We start from the raw sequence: 19,228 nt of genomic DNA, 5'->3' as shown, positions 1-19,228 counted from the left end.
TTTATAAGGACAGTCCCGATTTTGGGGTCTTTTTCTTATATAGGCTCCTATTATCCCCCACCCCCTGACCCGATTTTTCACATTTGCTGTCTGGTCACCATACAGGTTAAGCACAGTTCTGGTCCCCTTTAATCATGTAATAAAGACAACAACACTGATAACATTTCACTACCTACCCCTGCATTCAGTACTAAATTGATTTGTAACCCAGCACCAGTCAAAGTTGATCACTTTGAACAACAGGGCTCTGTCTGCTGGATATCTTGGCAGAGTAGGTGTGTTCATCTAAATACAGTTTGCTCCTGAAGTCTCTCCCCTTTCCAGCTAGCTGTCAGGGGAGAACTCATTCAGACCCTGCTTACACAGGCTTGCTCCTTTCCAGGGCAACCTGGGGGTCTCTGCTCCCACTGTCCATCACTTTGTTGTTTGTGAAGCATGGCCACTTCACTCCCCACTGTGCTGGGGGAGCCAGTCAGGAATGTGCCTGACCCACCCCGCAAGCTCAGATCAGACCCACAGGTCTCTGCCTGGCTCCCATCCCTTCCAGAGCTCAGCACCTGTGGGGTGTGGCTGGGGTCCGGAGCAGGAACCCCAGAGAAAGCCTTTTCCCCTGGTATTTAGAGGCAGGTCCCATGGACCTTGGGTCTGGTCACTCCATTGGGGATGGGAAAGCAAGCCAGAGCATGGGAAGGGAGCAGGGTCAATTGACTCACACCCCCATGCCTCCACCAGCATGCCCCGCTCCTGCCCAAAGGGATTGTCCAACAGCCCCAGCTTCTGCAGGGAGTCTCAGGGTGGCAGAGCCAGGCTGCCACTGCTGGGAGAAGCCATGTTTATCAGGGCTGAAGCTCCAGCCCCGGGCACTGGCTGCAGCTCGCTGCACTGGGGAGATGCTATGAGAAGTGCTGGGTAAAGAGGGAACATGATCCTCTTGTAGCGAAGGTCCTGTGGGGTGGGGGACTGTGATCCTCGGGATCTGGTGTCTCCAGCCCACAAACAGCTGCTCTCTGGAACCCAGGGACTAGGCGGCAGCTTACGCTCTAGTGACACTGCCCAGTGCTTGCCATGCCCCCAGGGAGATCCCGTTTCACCAGGGACATTAGCCTGGGGCACAAGCTCCAGCTGGAAGGGGGTTGTCCCAGGCGGACATGCAGGGACAGTGAGGCCCAATCCAGGAAATCACAGGGAGGCCAGCTGAGTTGAGCTCTTTATTACACAACCCATGTGCTGGGTGAGATGAGGCCCACGGGCGACTGGGGGTGGGTGTCAGGTGGGGGCCGTATTGGAGGATCCTGTCCTGTCCCCACACAGGCCCTGCGGTCACACTCTCGGCTCTTCCTGGTCTCTCTCTCTGGTCGGCCCTGTGGAAGAAGGGGCAGTCGGTCAGGCCAGGGGCTGGTCATGAGGCTGGGGGCAGGGAGGGAGGTGACAGCAGCAAGGACCTGCAATCCTGGACTGCCCCATGGGCGGGGGCTGGGCACAGAGATCCCGGCAGGCAGGGGGCTGGGCTCACCCCAGCACTCAGCTGTGTTTGTGTCCTCCCTGTTCCCCCCATCCCTCCCGGTGTCAGGTGCAGTCAGCGCAGTTCTGCCTTGCACGGCCTTGAGGCAGGGGCTGGGGGCACGGCTGACGTGGCTGCGCCCGGCCCTTCCTGGGCAGTCGCCGTCCTTGCAGCAGGGCTGAGTGCACGGGGCTGGGTGACCTCGGGAGCCGCCACTGGGCAAACTCCATGGCACAGAGCAGCCCCGGGGAGGAGGCAGGAGACCCAGCCGGCCAGGCCAGCAGCACCCATATCATCCCTGGGCACTCCTCTCCCCATCTCCATGCCAGCCTCCCGCAGCCCTTCACCTCCTCCCCAGAGAGCTGGGAGCTCCATGGGGGAGAGAGGGCAATCTGCACCCCCAGCTTCCGCCCAGACTCCAGGCCTCCGGGGGAGCTGGGTCACTCGGAGCAGGTCTGTGACCAGAGTGACCTTTTCAAAATGCAAAAATGAGACACATGCCAGAACCCCAGACCCCTTGTGGCCAGGCCCCCTGCCCTGCCTATTCCAGCGAGGGAAGGTTGGATAAACACGGCACTAAGGGATGCAAAGGGAGGGCCTGAGGCAGGACAGCTCGCAGGAGCGAACATCTCCGTAGTTATCTGTGAATCCTCTACAAAGAGCTCGTCTCTCACATGCTGGGCTGATGTGAGATCCTGTCTGTGCCCAGCACCTTTGGGGGCCATAACGGTAACAGCGTTTCCAACAGGTGCAGAGTGGTGAGCGGGAGGGCCAAGGGCTCGTCACAGCTACGCCCTCATGCCAGCAAAGAGTCACCTCCCTGGGTAGCCGTTTATTCTGTATAGCAACAGGAGAAGGGGAGCAGTTGCTTCAGAAGCTGAAAGTCCAACGGCCTCAGGAAGCGGCCGCTCAGTTCCTGTTCCAACGCAAAATGTAGCAACAGGATAGCAGCTTAGCAATGTGGCAACTGCCTGATCAGCTCAGAGCTTTATCCCACCCCATCCTAACAAAGCCAGGTTGGTGTGACACTCGCAATCCAGGTGCCAGCTCATGTCAGAGTCCCTGTGTCTCAGTGGAACAGTGACAGACACACAGCTGGAATCAGTCTGGCTCACCTGTGCGTTAGTGTTGTTAAAACAGGGATTAGAATGATAGGAATCTCTTTAGTGTTTCTTCTTTATTGAATGCTGGTGTGTTGCTGCCTGCATTCATCTCACTTACAGCATCTGTATCCCACAGTGTAAGGTAATATTTGAGCGGTTGTACGGTGAGCCTCTGTGACTGTGTAACTCACCAGACAGGAGAAAGGCAAGAATAGTGTGAATGGCTGATCTCCTACAGAAGATGTTATGTCCTGCCCAACAGGAAAGGTCCATTGACACCAGGTGGACTATTGTGGGACATGAAAGAGGACAAACCATGTTCATTGTTTTGCCCTCCCCGCCCCCGTGAAGATGAGTCATCCAAGTGGAGTCCTCCCATCAGCTGAGGCTGAAGCTGAGAACACGAGGAAGGGTGGGGATAAAAGCCCCAAACAGAAGGATCTGATGACCATGATGCAGTTTGGACTCTGGGGCGGCAGGGTTTCTAGGCATAAGCAACAGATCCACAGCTGCTCAGCCAGGGCTAGTCCTGAAGGGCATATGGAGCTTACTCATGATAGAAGCTTCGGCTTCCTTGTGAAAGCTGAGATCGTAACTCATTTGTATTTCTAGGTTGGCTTTCTTTAACCTTGTAAATAACTCTGGTTTCCTTTCCCTAGTTAATAAATCTTTAGATAGTTTATTAGAGGATTGGCTAGAAGCGTTGTCTTTGGTGTGAGGTCTGAGGTGCAGTTGACTTGGGGTAAGTGACGGGCCCTTTGCTATTGGCGGTAAGGGGACTATTGCTGTGATTGATGGTGTAAGGAACCAGCTATCACAAAGCTACGCTCACCTGGGTGGCAAGACAGACCGGCGTACCCAAGGGGCCTGTCCGTGACGCCCTGGCTAGGCTCTTATGGTGCCTGAGGAGTTCACACTGGATAACTGGTTGGTGAACCCCAGGTAGAGAGCTCACAGCCCGGTGGGGTTTGTGCTCCGGTTCCTAGCAGTGCCCCGGGGCTGGTTCTCACGCTCTGGAGGCCCTGCTGCCAGGGGCACAGTTAGGATTCGACTGCCAGAACTGGCCACAGGCCCTTGTATTTAGTCCATTTCCCATCACAAACAGCGCCGCGGACTCTCCTTCAGCGATACGGGAACGGCCCCTAGTGTATTTCCAGCACTGTCCCTCTGACCTGGGCAGCTCACCACCCACCTAAGGCCCCGTCTATGCCAGCAGGCTTCGAGCAGCACCGTTGTCCCAGATCGCTCGTGAAGCTGCTCTGTGCCGAGAGGAGAGCGCTCTTCCCTTGGCACAATTAATCCATTCCCAACTAATGGCAGTAACCGTGTCGGTGGGACAGCATCTCCTGCCCGCTCAGAGCTGTCCACGCTGGCACTTCTGTCCGTGAAACGTACGTCGCTCAGGGGGGTGTTTTTTCACACTTCTGAATAACAGAAATGATACTGGCCAAAGTGGTAGTTTAGACATAGCCTCCCAGCTCCTCCACAGGCCCTGAGACATCCGGCTCTGGTGCCAAATTGTTCCCGGTGCCCTGGCAGTGCCACAGACGACCTCGTCCCATGCCTTGGTGACTGAGCCGTAGGAGTCGGTGCGACTGTAGGCTGAACATGGGCCGGGCCCCACAAGGGCTTGCGGGTCACATTAGCTACAGAGCACGGAGAGACAGCTGCTCAGCCTCCCCATTGAAATCTAACTGGGACCCAGTCTCCAGCTGGGGTGGGAGATGGGGCTAAAAGAGGACTTGGTCACTAGGGCATATCTGAACCCTGAAAAAACATTTCTTAATGGTCACTTCATTTACATATTAGTTGAAGAACCTTTAGTGCCGGATTTTCAGGAACTACGGTTAGGCAGACAAAATGTACGTGCAAAGCCCTCATTTGCTAACAGTTATGGCCCGTGGATGCAGACTCTCAGTCTACGCGTGCCTACGACAGCTCTTGGCCGTTTGCATGCCGCGCTCCTTGCAGGCACAGCCAGGGGCGTCGGCCTGTGAATACTTACGACACGGATTTGTATGCGGAACATTTTATGAACTGATTTCCATGATCGTCTCCCCTGCCCTGGCCTCCCACAGCAGGGCTAGGATCCAGCCCCAGAACCAGCAACCTCTTTCGCTTCAGTCCCGTTTCCCACCCTGCACTCCCGGTGACCAGTCCGGCCGGCAGCTGCGTTAATTCTCAGCCTGTCCCAGCTTGCTGAGCTGCCCAGCCCAGGCCGGCGGGTTCACGCGCTCGGGCCCCTTACCGAGTGTCCTGCAGGCCTGCTGGCACGCCCGGAGAGTTTTGAAGTTGTTCCCGTTGCCCCGGCAGCCGCCATAAAAGAATCTCTGGCACATCCCGTAGGCCGGGTTGTAGAAGAAGCGAAGGAACCGTTGTGCGCAAGGGCCCCTCTCAGGCGGGAGTCGGCAAACGTCACCTGGAGAGAGGAGAGGGGTTATAAGGAGGGCAGAGATCTGCAAGGGAGCTCAGGCTAGTGAACCCAGACTGGTGGGGAAGTGGGGATGTCTCTGGCCCACAGGATGCCTGGCCAGTGCTGTGGGGCTGGGGGCTCCTCAGGCCCCTCTATCTTTGCTGCTGGTACCTGTTCCAGGGGCCAGGCAGCCGAGGCTACAGCCAGTAAAGCAGCATTTCTTCCTGTTGGGACAGTCCCTGTCATCTCTGCACTTATTCTTCTCACACGGCGCGAACGTCTGCAGCACTGTCCTCTTGGGGCAGGTGCCAGGTTTGGCTGGAAAAGGGAAACAACAACAGCTCATGTCTCTATGGGGAACAAACCCCAAACGCACAGGCCTGCACCACGGACTGGAGCCAGGCCCCAGATCTGACCTCTGGCCAAGGCTTTTCCTTGCCGTCCTGGTCTGCGCCTCTCCAGGACTGGTCCCTGCGGCTTCCCCCCAGACCCTCCCACCCCACGCTCAGCCGCATGCCCCCGGGCCTTAGACCCCCTTCAGTCAGTCTCCTGCCTGTCCCAGCTCTGTCCCTTGCCCCACGTCCATTCTCAGACCCGGCCCCACTTGTGTAGCAGTTTGAATTACTCAGAATGTCCGGGGGGCTCATCTAATAGGCAGGACCAAGTACCCCGCCTTTGGTCCCCCACTCCCAGGTGCGAAGTTACCTGGCACAGCCCACATGCAGTGCACATGGCATCCCTGGCTGCAGCACTTCCGGCCCAGTCCACACTCCCTGTCGTTATTGCATTCCACAAGGCAGATGGTCATAATGCTGGGGTCGAACTGCGGGCAGTACCCTGGGTTTACTGGGGAAAAGAACAGCGAGAGAGCAGGGTCAGCGTTGTCTGGACTCGTTCCAATGGGAAGGCTGCTATGTAACCACATAGTGCTCCTGCAGCCGCGAGCAGGCTGATCCCTCACCCGCCCAGATCGCTGGCCTTGCACACACCGCCCGCTTCAGAGTGTCCGTTAAGGTCTCTGTCTGCAGGGCTGCAGGGGGGCCTGCAAACGTAGGACTGGGAGGGATCCGAGAGGTCTTCTAGCCCAGTCCCCTGCACGGAGGCAGGACTCCGTATTATCTGACCACCCCTGACAGGGGTTTGTCCAACCTGCTCTTCAAAACCTCCAGTGACGGAGATTCCAGCCTCCTGGGCAATTTATTCCAGTGCTTTACCACCCTGCCAGGACGGTTTCCCTAATGTCTAATCTAGTGTCTTGAGTCACTGAAGGCAACTATTGCAGAGCCCCGGGGCCATCCAGATGAGGGTCTCCTGCCTTCTGGGTCAAACGCAGGGTGAGAATGGGCAGTTGCTGCTGGACTGGGCAGGAAGCAGCAGACACGGTCCATTTATTGCCGTAGCGTCTGAGCACCACCGTTGTAATCAGGATAATCCGAGATGCCACCTCCCCATCAGGATCCTCGTACTCTGTGTCACTCCCGCACACCAGGGAGGCCCTGCTGGGCCCCAATTCTGACCATCCCTTGGCTGGGTGGGGGCCAGGCCCATGCCCGTTGGGGTGGGGTTGGGCCCTGGAAGCAGGATTCATGGGGCTATCATGGCTGCAGGTGTCCAGACTTTCTCAGGGGGCCGTGGCCACCTTGTTAATATTAAAATAGGGAGCCCAAAGGGGTGGGCGTGGCCATGGGGTCACCAGGCCTTGGCTCTCGGCTCCCAGCACCGATGGAGTGGGGTGGAGAAGGAGAGCCCCTCACCTCCTACGGGGAGTCTGCACTCCCTCCCGCAGCCGGTGCTGCAGCAGCGCTCGGATCCGGGACAGTCAGCGTCAGTGGAGCAGAACATAAGGCAGTTCACAGCCCAGTGAATGGGAGCGGGGCACTCGCCCTTTTTCACTGGAAACAAATGGGAAGAGAACCGGGGTTACAGAGCGTGGGGCAGACACATCAGCCAGGCCAGGGAAAGAGAAGCATCCTGAGGCAAGGGGGTCATATCCAGGCAACGGACTCTCCCTCCCTTTACCCCCTCCCCCAGGGACGGAGGAATCTAACTGCTCACCCCCCAGGGGTGACCTCCTCCGCTCCCCAAAGACAGCCGGAAAACTTGCAATTTCAGGGCTCATTTTCAACTGCATGTCACTAGAGACACAGGCCTCAAGCAGGAGGCTGGTGGGGAGGGATCCAATGGGCATGCTTTGAGATGGGCACGGGAATTAAAGTTGAACCCCAGCCTGAGCCAGTCCCACCTGGGGGGGCCACACGGCAAACCCCCACCACAGCAGGGCCCTTACATGACTGAAACGAGTGTAAAGTCAGAGCAATCAAGACAAGGGAAACAAAGCAACAGAGAGAAGGCCCCTCTCTCAGGGTGAATCCTCTTTGCTGTGCTCTCTACCCTGTTCCCCAGCATCAACTTGTCTCGATATTTGCCTAGTTTTACAACAGGCTACATAAACAGCACTAGCAAAGTCAAAACAAACTAAAATTTCATCGGGACACTGCCTTGTTCATACTGCTCTACACACGATTCACTGAAATGTACGTACAATAGTCATATTCCAGTCGCTTTATTTTAGAACGATATGGTACAATGAGAAAGCCAGCCATTGTTCAGTACTAGTGCGCTGGGACCCTCTGGGATTTCTATGTCTGACTTTGCAAGCAAGTCGTTTTTAAGTGAGATGAAACTTGGGTACGCAAGACAAATCAGCCTTGCATGCATTTCACACGCTTCAGCACGCATGATGGCGTGTCTGATGCTCCACCCCAGACTGAGCACAACTTGACATTCCTTATTCCCTGGTTCCAAACACTTCAGGCATCAGCTCAGGGGCAGAAACAACAAGTGACTTAGGGAGCCAGTCACACAACAAGAAAATGAAGAGTGCCATTTAAAGGAGACAGTTCACAGCCACCCCAGTGTCTCACCCCATGTCCCGTTAGGGTGTGATGACCCCCGTCTGACCACTGAGAGTGAAGGGGGTTGGGGGCAGGCTGTAGGGCTGGGGGCAGGCAGAGGGAAGCCAGGCTGACTGGGGCTTCAGGGGCAGGGAGCCCTTGTCACAGAGTGTGGGGGAGTCCAGGCCCTGCACCCCTCTTCCTGGGATTCACTGAGACTCTCAGCCAGCCAGTAAAACAGAAGGTTTATTGGACAACAGGAACACAGTCCAAAACAGAGCTTGTGGGTACAACCAGGACCCCTCAGTCAAGTCCTTCTGGGGGAGCAGGGAGCTTAGACCCCAGCCCTGGGGTTCCCTGCGTTCCTCCACCCAGCCCCAAACTGAAACTAAATCCCCCCAGCAGGTTCCCTTCTGCAGCCTCTGTTCACATTCCTGGGCAGAGGTGTTACCTCCCCCTCCCGCTCCTGGCTCAGGTTACAGGCTCTCAGGTCTCCCAGTGAAACTCCCCTGCCACATTCCCAGGTCAACACTCCCAGCTCCCTGCTGCATCACATCGGCACACCTCTCCCCGCTTCGAGACTGAACTGAGTGGGGTCACTCTGACCAGTGACCTGGGGAAGTTCGGGGCCCCCTCTCCGGGACAGCACATCCGCTATCAGGTTGGCACTTCCCTTCACATGGACCACGTCCATGTCATAATCCTGCAGGAGCAGGCTCCACCTCAGGAGTTTGGCGTTGGCTCCTTTCATCTGGTGCAGCCAGGTCAGGGGAGAGTGGTCGGTGTACACGGTGAAGTGTTGCCTGAAGAGATAGGGCTCTAGTTTCTTGAGGGCCCACACCATGGCCAGGCACTCCTTCTCGATGGCCGCGTAGTGTCGCTCCCAGGGTAGCAACTTCTTGCTCAGGTACACGATGGGGTGTCTCTCCCCCTTTTCATCCTCCTGCATTAACACCGCCCCCAGTCCCGTGTCGGAGGCGTCGGTGAACACCATAAAGGGCTTGTCAAAGTCTGGGTTTGCCAGAACTGGGCCACTGACCAGAGCCTCCTTCAGCGCCCGGAAAGCCTCCTGGCACTGCTCAGTCCAGACCACCTTGTCTGGCTTCCCCTTCTTGCATAGCCCAGTGATGGGGGCGGCTATGGCGCTAAAGTGGGGCACAAATCTTCGGTAGTATCCTGCCATCCCAATAAAGGCTTGGACCTGCTTTTTGGTGTGGGGAGCGGGCCAGTCTCTAATCACCTCCACCTTGGCTGGTTTTGGCTTTAGGCAGCCGCTCGATGACCCAGGTAAGATACTTTGCCATCCACACCTTGCACTTCTCCACTTTTACAGTCAGCCCAGCCCCCTGGAGTCGGTCCAGCACTTGTCTAACCTGGGACACATGGTCCTCCCAGGTCTGGCTAAAGACACAGATGTCATCAATATACGCCATAGCAAAACTCTCCATCCCCCTCAGGAGCTGGTCCACCAGGCGTTGGAAGGTGGCCGGCGCTCCCTTGAGGCCGAAAGGCAGGGTCAGGAACTCATAGAGCCCCAGAGGGGTGATAAAGGCCGATTTCAGCCGGGCATCTGCATCCAGCGGCACTTGCCAGTAGCCCTTTGTAAGGTCCATGGTGGTAAGGTACCGAGCTCCTCCCAGCTTGTCTAGGAGCTCGTCAGGCCTGGGCATGGGGTAGGCATCAGATACAGTGATGGCATTGAGCTTCCAATAGTCCACACAGAACCGGACCGACCAGTCCTTTTTGGGGACCAGCACCACCAGCGAGGCCCAAGGGCTAGCCAATGGCTGGATCACCCCCAAAGCCAGCATGTCCCAGACCTCTCTTTCCAGGTCCTGAGCAGTTTTCCCTGTGACTCGGAAGGGGGAGCATCTTATCGGCGGGTGCGACCCTGTCTGCACCCGGTGGACAGTCCGATTAGTGCGTCCAGGCCGGCTGGAAAACAGCTGTCGGTACGGATGCAGCACCCCCCTGATCTCGGCTTGCTGGGCAGGGGTTAGCTGATCCGAGAGGGGAATTGTTTCCAGTGGGGAACCAGCTCTGGTCCCAGGGAATAGATCAACTAAAGGGTCATCTCCCTGCTCCTCCCAATGTCCACACACGGCCAACACCACATTCCCCCTGGCATAATATGGCTTCATCATATTCACATGGTACACCCGGCGGTGGTGCGCCCGGTTCGACAGCTCCACCACATAATTTACCTCATTGAGCTGCTTGACAACCTTGAAAGGGCCCTCCCAGGTGGCCTATAGTTTGTTCTTTCTCACGGGGATGAGAACCATCACCGGATCCCCGGTGGCGTAGGTACGGGCCCATGCCATGCGGTCATACCAGACCTTCTGCTTCTTCTGGGCTCTGGCCAGATTCTCCCTGGCCAGGCCCATGAGTTCAGCCAGTCTCTCTCGGAAGATCAGGACATACTCCACCGCTGACTCTCCATCGGGAGTGGCCTTCCCTTCCCACTCATCTCTCATCAGGTCCAGCGGGCCTCACCCTCCTTCCATATAACAGTTCGAAAGGCGAAAATCCGGTAGACTCCTGGGGCACCTCCCTGTACGCGAACAGCAGGTGAGGTAAGTACTTGTCCCAATCCTGCGGGTGCTGGTTCATAAAGGTTTTCAGCATCATCTTTAGCGTCCCATTGAACCTCTCCACCATCCCATTGGACTGGGGGTGATAAGCTGAGGCCCAGTTGTGCCGGACCCCACATTTCTCCCACAAACACCGGAGCAGGGCCAACATGAAGTTGGAGCCTTGGTCTGTCAAGACTTCCTTGGGGAACCCCACTCGGCTGAAAATGGTCAGGAGCGCGTCGGCCACGGTGTCGGCTTCAATGGAAGCTAAGGGCACCTGCCTCAGGGTAGCGGGTGGCAAAATCTACCACCCCCAGAATGTATTTCTTTCCCGACCGGGTCGTCTTGCTGAGAGGTCCCACGATGTCCATGGCCACCTTCTGGAAAGGCTCCTCTATGATGGGCAAAGGTCTCAAAGCCGCTTTTCCCTTGTCCCGAGCCTTCCCCACCCTCTGACAGGGGTCACAGGATCGGCAATACTGCCGGACAGTGGTAAAGACTCCAGGCCAGTAAAAGTTCTGTAGCAACCTCTGCCGGGTGCGCCAGATTCCCTGGTGCCCTGCGAGGGGGATGTCATGGGCCAGGTACAGTAGCTTGCGGCGATACTTCTGGGGGACCACCAGCTGCCTCCGGAGCCCCCATGACTCCATTTCCCTTGTGGGAGCCCTTTCTCGGTACAGGAACCCCTTCTCCCACAGGAACCTCTCCTGGCAACCTCTCCTCATGGTCCGTCCCACACTGAGGTCGGCCAGGTCCCTGAGCTTCCGCAAGGAGGGATCTTTCCTCAACTCGGCCTGGAAGTGAGCGGCTGGGGAAGGGATGGGGACCGGTTCCCTCTCACTGGCCGGGTCTGAGGCCACAGCCTCTCTGAGCCGTGCCCCTCGGCGCTCCCTCCCCACCAGGGTAGGGTCCTGCGCCTCCGGTGTGGCACCCTCCCCAAGGTCAGGGTGCAGTGCCCCTCGCCGGCTCTGGCTACGGGTCACAACCAGGGCGGTCTGGGGCTTGCTTGGCCAGTCCTCTAGGTCTCCCCCCATCAAAACCTCAGTGGGCAAATGGTGGTGCACCCCCACATCCTTGGGGTCCTCCTTGGCCCCCCATTTCAGGTGTACCCTTGCCACAGGCACCTTGAATGGGGTCCCGCCCACCCCCGTCAGGGTCAGGTAGGTGTTGGGCACCACCCGATCTGGGGCCACCACCTCGGGCCAGGCCAGGGTCACCTCCACGCCCATATCCCAGTATCCATTGACCTTCCTCCCATCCACCTCCAGGGGAACAAGGCACTCTCTCCGGAGGGACAGCCCCGCGCCCACCCTGTAAACCGAGCACCCTGAGTCCCAAGCATCCAGCCCTCTGGCGGAGCTGGCCTGGGGTACTCTTCCCTCCTGCGCAGGTGGTAAACTGGTAGCCCCCCTTTCCTGGGTCATCTGCCCCTTGTCCAGCTGGGTCCCTACCCAGTTAACCCTGGGTAGGTTGGGTCTGCTCAGTCTGTCCCTGAGCCTGGGGCACTGGGTCCATACGTGGCCTCTCTGGCCACAGTGATAGCAGCTCAGGTCACGTTGGTCCCCTTGAGCAGGTCGGAGGGGCCCAACACCAGGCGTTCCCCTTGGGAGGGAGTTCTCCACATTTCCCCGCTGGGACGTCCCATGGTGACTGGGACGTCCCCTCTGCATCGGAGGGGGCCTGTTCTTTCGGGACTCCTCCCTGCTACCCCCTGCCCGACTGTTCACAAACTCGTCGGCCAGCTGCCCTGCGTGCTGGGGGTTCTCGAGCTTTTTGTCCACCAACCACAGCCTCAGGTCGGAAGGGCACTGTTCATACAGTTGCTCCAGTACGATTAGGTCAAGCAGGTCCTCTTTAGCTCGGGCCCCAGCTGTCCACTTGCGGGCATACCCCTGCATCCGGTTGACCAGTTGTAGGTAGGTGACCTCAGGCGTTTTACGCTGACTCCGGAACCTTCTCCGGTACATCTCGGGGATCAGCCCAAACTCACGGAGCAGGGCCTGTTTGAACAGTTCATAGTCCCCTGCCTCCGCCCCTGTCATTCGGCTGTACACCTCCACGGCTTTGGGGTCCAGTAAGGGGGTGAGAAACTGGAGCCTGTCTGCAGGGTCAACTCTGTGCAGCTCGCAGGCATTCTCAAAGGCCGTCAGGAAGCTATCTATGTCCTCCCCCTCCTTCCGCTGGGCCAGGAAGCACTTATCAAAGCTCCTTGCAGTCTTGGGTCCCCCCACACTCACCGCAGCCGGGGCCCCACTGCTCCTCAGCCTGGCCAGCTCCAGTTCATGCTGTCTTTGTTTCTCCTTCTCCTGAGTTCCCTCTCCTTCTCCTGACGCTCCCTCTCCTTCTCCTCCTGCTCATGCTGACGTTGTTTCTCCTTCTCCTCCTGCTCATGTTGACGTTGTTTTTCATGATCCTCCAGCTCCCTCATTTTCATCTCCCTCTCCCATTCCAGCTGCATCCGCTCTAGGGATGGGGAGCTCCGCCGGGAGGATCCCCTGCTGGCTGCTGGGGTCAGGGTGCCCTCAGTATTCGCTGGGCTTCCCCCAAGCCCTCCCCCAGGCATAGGTAGAAAGGGTCTCGGGATGTCCTCGGCAGCAGTATGACCCCTCCCAGCCCGGTCAGGCCCCAGGGCCCACGCTTCGTCCGCCGGGCAGCTTCCCTCAGGGACAGGGATCGGGTCATCCAAGTGATCCCTCTCCTCCAACTGGGCAATCAGCTGATCCTTGGTGGACCTCCCAATGCGCAGCCCCCTCTGCCTGCACAGCTCCACCAGGTCGCTCTTCAGGCTTTTAGCGTACATCCCACGGTTTCCAGGAAAAACCCCTCGTGTGCCAGTCCTTCTTGAGGTCACCACCTTGAGGTCAGACTCCTCCGCCCCTGGGACCGCTCGCTGCAATCCCCTGGGGGACCCTGTTACTGCAAAAGTCCTTCTCTCTGGTCACACACTCCCAGGGGTTAACCGCCCCCTGAAACCGTCTCTCTCTGAATCTTCAGCACGCCTGGTCCCCATCAATCCCCCTTCGTTTTACTGTTCCCCAGTCACTTACTGCAGGAAGCGCCGCCCACGGGGTGCAGTCGATCCCACCGCTACCACCAATTGTCACGGAGTGTGTGGGAGTCCGGGCCCTGCACCCCTCTTCCTGGGATCCACTGAGACTCTCAGCCAGGCAGTAAAACAGAAGGTTTATTGGACAATAGGAACACAGTCTAAAACAGAGCTTGTGGGTACAACCAGGACCCCTCAGTCAAGTCCTTCTGGGGGAGCAGGGAGCTTAGACCCCCGCCCTGGGGTTCCCTGCGTTCCTCCACCCAGCACCAAAGTGACAACTAAACCCACCCAGCAGGCTCCCTGCTGCAGCCTGTCTTCACATTCCCCGGCAGAGGTGTTACCTCCCCATCCCCCTCCTGGCTCAGGTTACAGGCTCTCAGGTCTCCCATTGAAACTCCCCTGCCACATTCCCAGGTCAACACTCCCCCCTCCCTGCTGCATCACAGCCCTCACCTTGACGGAGCTGCCCAGAGGCAGACGGTGGATCAGCCCAGAGGGTGAGGAGCCCCAGGAGGAGGAGGCCTGATTTCATGGTGCTGCTATGCCAGGATACCCAGCGCCAAGCTGCACCAGCTTATATACGATCATGCCAGCCTGGTACTGCGGCCACAGGAGGGGACATTACACAAGAGAGCTGCCTCCGGTTTCTGCCACTCCCAAAGGGAATAGGGAAGCAGCAGGGAACTGCGAGAGTTGGGAAAGTCCCTGGTGTGAGGATGGTGGAAATATAATAACAGGATGCAGAGGTGAGCTCATGTTTCCAGGGGACTCCATGCCCTGGCTGGGGCATCGGGACAAACAGCTGAGCCAAGAGGCCACTGATCACTGGGCTTCCCTGGAGTGAACCTCTCGTGAAGCCTGCCCAGTGCCGGCCCCTGGAGCTGTGCGGAATGGGACGCTCTCACCTCATGGCAACGAGCTGGTTGCCCCAGAGCCAGATATGCCATTCTCCTAACACACACCCATCTTCATTCCCCCTGCTGCTTCCCATGAGGAGTGGCTGGGCCCACGCCTGCCAGGCTGTAATTACTAAAGCTGGGTCCACTGGCCTGGCAGCTCCCCATGGCGCAGAAAGCAGGACTCATGCACCCTCCCCTCCCCAGAGCTGGCTGCAGGCTCAGCTCCAGAACCTAACCCTGCCCCTATGTCACGGAGTCCACGGGCGATGCTCTGGAACTGCTCCCCATGAAGCCAGTCAGGACCCTGGGGAAGTCTCCTCTCTGGGAGCAGCCTGTCTTCAGGACACACAGCTCACCCGGCTTCCCCCTTCCTGGGTCTGACCTCGGAGCATTCAGCCTCCTCTGCCCCTCCGTGCGCTTCCCACAGCGAGTCCGCCGAGGCGGGGCTCCTAGGGAAGCCAGAGGGTCCTACCCCCAACTCCACAGTCAGACGGGACTCTCAGCCAGCCAGTAAAACAGAGGTTTATTAGACGACAGGAACATGGTCTAACACAGAGCTTGTAGGTATAAAGAACAGGACCCCTCAGCTGGGTCCATTCTGGGGGGCAGTGAGCCAGACAACCATGTCTGTACTTCACTCCATGTCCCAGCCAGCCCCAAATTGAAACTCCCTCCAACCCCTGCTCCTCTGGACTTTGTCCCTTTCCCGGGCCAGGAGGTCACTGGATTCCTTTGTTCTCCAACCCTTCAGCTCTCACCTCGCAGGGGGGAAGGGCCAGGCCATCAGGTGCCAGGAAACAGGGTGTCGGCCATTCTCTGTGTCCAGACCCCTGCCCACACCTGCCCTCTAGGGCTCTGCAGTGATTATACACCCTTACCCCACCCCCTAGAGACTTAAGAACTGCATAGGGGAAACTTTTTTCAGAGTAACAGCCGTGTTAGTCTGTATTCGCAAAAAGAACAGGAGGACTTGTGGCACCTTAGACACTAACCAATTTATTTGAGCATGAGCTTTCGTGAGCTACAGCTCACTTCATCGGATGCATGCCGAAACTGAGGCACCCCCACAATATTCGGAGGAAACATTAAGAACAGTCCCACTTCGTCACACCCTGGCACTCTGCTCCCATGGGCTAGGGGCTAAGGGAGGGGTCGGTACGTTCTTCTCGCTCTCCCACTGGGTCTCTGACGCTCCTTCAGGGGGACAGGGATCAGGCACTCCCCAAAGGCCTGGGCTATCCATGTCTGTGTCGTGTGCTGTGGATCACGCCCCGTCCATCTCACTAGTCGCCCCCCGCAGCAGGTTCCCTCAGCTGATGTCTAACGATGGGGACTGAATGTCTCTGTGCCCCTGACCCTCGTCTCTGGGACGTGACCAGAGGAGGGTGCGTGGGGAGGTTTTGGGGCTCCCACCACCACCTCCCCATTAGGCTGTGATGACCCCAGAGAAGCAGTACTCACATGTCCCCTTTAGGGTTGTTGACCCCGTATGAGTGGCTCATGCACGTTCCCCTGAGGGTGTGATGACCCTGGTAGGAGCAAACCCTCTGGCCCTGACAACAGCCCTCCCGGCAGCACAGCATCACCCAGCGGTGGTCCTGGTGGTCCTGGCAGGAGGACGTGGGCTGGGGGACCGTGTGAATGTCCGTCATGCCATTGCTTTCCCAGAGCAGCACATTTGTGCTTTCCAGGTATTTTTATGAGCTGCAGGGACATCACGGGGCAGGGGAGATTTATTACAACGGGGTCATAGGAGCCACAAACAGTGGAGCAATCTGCTCAACATCTTAAATGTCTGTGCACAAATACAAGGAGTGTGTGGAATAAACAGGCTGAATTGGAAGGATTAGCACATAAGCAAAATTATTACTCAGTAGGCATAATTGCAACTTGGGAGGCTAAATCTCATGGCTGGAATATTGGTACAGAGGGATGTGGTAATCCAGGAGGACAGGTAGGGGAAAAGGGGCGAGGTGTTGTATGATACCTCAAGGATATATACAGCTGTTCTGCGTTCCAGCAGGCTGTGAGAGGCAGACGAGCTGAAAGTCTCTGGCTTTAACTAGCAGGGCGAACTGCAGCCTGTGTGTGTTCTCTCCCTCTCTGTAGGGGAGTAGCCCGGGGAGTAGCCCAGCCCAGGTGTGTTTGGTGGAGACAAACACTCTGTCCCTGACAAACAGCCCGAGGTTGTCGGGCGTCACAGCATCAGCCAGCAGGCAGGACGCAGGGAGTGTGTAACAGTCACTCACCCTGGCACTTTCCCAAGGCAGCACATTAGCCCTTCACTGGGATTTTTGAGAGACATGGGAGACATCACTGGGCAGAGGTGATTTATCAGCTCCCCAAGTGGAGTGTATGGGATCCTGGGCAACCCCTGGCTCTCCTTTAACATGCCAATGGGACTGGGACCCAATGCTCCCAGGAGCCCCTGCAGCCAAGGGCGCTATTTCAGATGTGGGGGGAGGGCAGCTTTAACCCTGATTCCAGGGGCTACTTAATCACCTGTAAACTCAACAGGGTTTGGGGGTTTTTTGGCAGATAATAACTGGGAAATCAGAGGACAGGAGCACTGTATCTAATTCCTATATAAAAGAGACTTAAATAAATATTAGACCCACTCAGTTCTAATACTAACATGTTCTCTCATCTTGTGTCAAGTCACTGAAGGGACACTGGTTAGGTTCAACATTTTAATGTATATGTATCTATTTGTTACTAACTCTTGAATACAACAATTGAAACAATTGTAGAAAAATCTAGAGGACTTTCGATTACTATTTTGCAGTTCACCCAAGCATGGAATAGATCATTTAATTTTGGAAATATCCTGCTAGGGCAAGCCCCCATGAGTTTATACTGCATCTGCCTGGGGCTCAAGGGGAGTTACCTCACTACAAATTTAGACTAGAAATGAACCTTAAACAGGAATGAAACTGACACTTTCAAGTCACTTTCACAGTATTGCCAACCCCACATGTTCAATAATCATGAGATTGCCTTTAAAATCCTGAGATGATGTAAATATACCAGATGTGGGGTTCTTTTCATTTGCCTTCTGCTTTTTGAGCCTGTAGGGTGCCCTGGGGTCACAATTTGAAGCTTTCTCCACAGTCACGAGGGCTAGAAACTTCATTTTTCTTTATGAATGAAGGCAGAAATCATCACAGATCCATTTGACTCCAGGAGCTGGGCCTTTAAGGAAACCAATAATTATCATGAGACTCATGACTAAAACATGAGAGCTGGCAACACTGCTTTCCCTTCTGTTAAAAGGCTCGTTACATAAGATCATCAGAACGGCCAGACTGGGTCAGACCAAAGGCCAACCTAGCCCCGTGTCCTGTCTGCCGACCGCGGCCAATGCCAGGTGCCCCAGAGGGAATGAACAGAACAGGGAATCATCAAGTGATCCATCCCCTGTCCCCCATTCCCAGCTTCTAGCAAACAGAGGCTCGGGACACCATCCCTGCCCATCCTGGCTAATAGACATTCATGGACCTGTCCTCCAGGAACTTATCTAGTTCGTTTTGGAACCCTGGTATAATCTTGGCCTTCACAACATCCTCTGGCAACAAGTTCCACAGGTCGACTGTGCGCTGTGTGAAGACATACTTCCTTTTGTTTATTTTAAGGCTGCTGTCTATTAATTTAATTTGGTGACCCCCTGTCACGGAGTGTGGGGGAGTCCAGGCCCTGCACCCCTCTTCCTGGGCTTCACTGAGACTCTCAACCAGCCAGTAAAACAGAAGGTTTATTGGACAACAGGAACACAGTCCAAAACAGAGCTTGTGGGCACACCCAGGACCCCTCAGTCAAGTCCTTCTGGGGGAGCAGGGAGCTTAGACCCCAGCCCTGGGGTTCCCTGTGTTCCTCCACCCAGCCCCAAACTGAAACTAAATCCCCCCAGCAGGTTCCCTTCTGCAGCCTCTGTTCACATTCCTGGGCAGAGGTGTTACCTCCCCCTCCCCCTCCTGGCTCAGGTGACAGGCTCTCAGGTCTCCCCTCCCCAGGACACATTCCCAGGTCAACACTCCCCCCTCCCTGCTGCATGGCATCCTCACACCCCCTAGTTCTTGTGTTATGAGAAGGAGTAAATAACACTTCCTTATTTACTTTCTCCACACCTGTCATGATTTTATAGACCTCTATCATATCCCCCCCTTAGTCGTCTCTTTTCCAAGCTGAAAAGTCCCAGTCTTATTAATCTCTCCTAATTCAGAAGCCATTCCATACCCCTAATCAATTTTGTTGCCCTTTTCTGAACCTTTTCCAATTCCAATATATCTTTTTGGAGATGGGGAGACCACATCTGCACGCAGTATTCAAGATGGGGGTGTACCATGGATTTATATAGAGGCAATATGATATTTTCTGTCCTATCATCTATCCTGGTCTTAATGATTTGCAACATTCTGTTCACTTTTGTGACGGCTGCTGCACATTGAGTGGATGTTTTCAGAGAACTCTCCGCAGTGACTCCAAGATCTCGTTCTCGAGTGGTAACAGCTAATTTAGACCCCATCATTTGATATGTGTAGTTGGGATGATGTTTTCCAATGTGCCTTATTTTGCATTTATCAACATTGAATTTCATCTGCCATTTTGTTGCCCAGTCACCCATATAGTTGAAATCCCCCATTATTATTATTGAGTATTTTATTTTAATAGCCTCTCTAATCTCCCTGAGCATTTCACAATCACTATCACCATCCTGGTCAGGTGGTCGGTAATATATCCCTACCACTATATTCTTCTTCTTAGGGCATGGAGTTATTATCCATAGAGATTCTGTG

The 19,228-nt window shown here is 56.1% G+C and overlaps 1 protein-coding gene across 4 annotated transcripts; it reads right to left on the bottom strand.

The window, feature by feature from the left end:
* Positions 1-1,224: 1,224 nt before the first annotated feature.
* Positions 1,225-15,958, bottom strand: LOC140897317 (uncharacterized). Of its 4 annotated transcripts, none has more exons than XM_073309792.1 (6): positions 15,897-15,958; positions 6,772-6,909; positions 5,723-5,863; positions 5,189-5,335; positions 4,853-5,023; positions 1,225-1,361 (listed from the first exon to the last, which is right to left on the bottom strand). In XM_073309792.1, the coding sequence occupies exons 2-6, from the start codon at positions 6,857-6,859 to the stop codon at positions 1,321-1,323; spliced, it is 588 nt and encodes a 195-aa protein (XP_073165893.1). In that variant the 5' UTR covers positions 6,860-6,909; positions 15,897-15,958; the 3' UTR covers positions 1,225-1,320. The 4 variants fall into 4 exon arrangements, with proteins under 4 accessions (XP_073165893.1, XP_073165891.1, XP_073165892.1 ...); XM_073309790.1 differs by lacking the exon at positions 15,897-15,958 and adding an exon at positions 13,990-14,153; XM_073309791.1 differs by lacking the exon at positions 15,897-15,958 and adding an exon at positions 13,535-13,575.
* Between the last annotated feature and the right edge of the window lie 3,270 nt (positions 15,959-19,228).

The sequence above is a fragment of the Lepidochelys kempii genome, chromosome 13 (genome assembly GCF_965140265.1).
Source record: "Lepidochelys kempii isolate rLepKem1 chromosome 13, rLepKem1.hap2, whole genome shotgun sequence".
Lineage (NCBI taxonomy): Eukaryota > Metazoa > Chordata > Testudines > Cheloniidae > Lepidochelys > Lepidochelys kempii.
Note: the sequence above shows the minus strand (reverse complement) of the source record. Positions and strands in the feature narration are given on the sequence as shown.

What these genes read in the sequence shown, in the direction of transcription:
- LOC140897317 (XM_073309789.1), bottom strand. Translation starts at nt 14,068, where the DNA reads ATGAAATCAGGCCTCCTCCTCCTGGGGCTCCTCACCCTCTGGGCTGAT. An exon ending in CTGCATGTGGGCTGTGCCAG is followed by an intron (nt 5,336 to 5,722) that starts GTAACTTCGCAC and finishes TCCCTTTTCCAG; the next exon opens with CCAAACCTGGCACCTGCCCC. An exon ending in CTGCCTGGCCCCTGGAACAG is followed by an intron (nt 5,024 to 5,188) that starts GTACCAGCAGCA and finishes TCCTCTCTCCAG; the next exon opens with GTGACGTTTGCCGACTCCCG.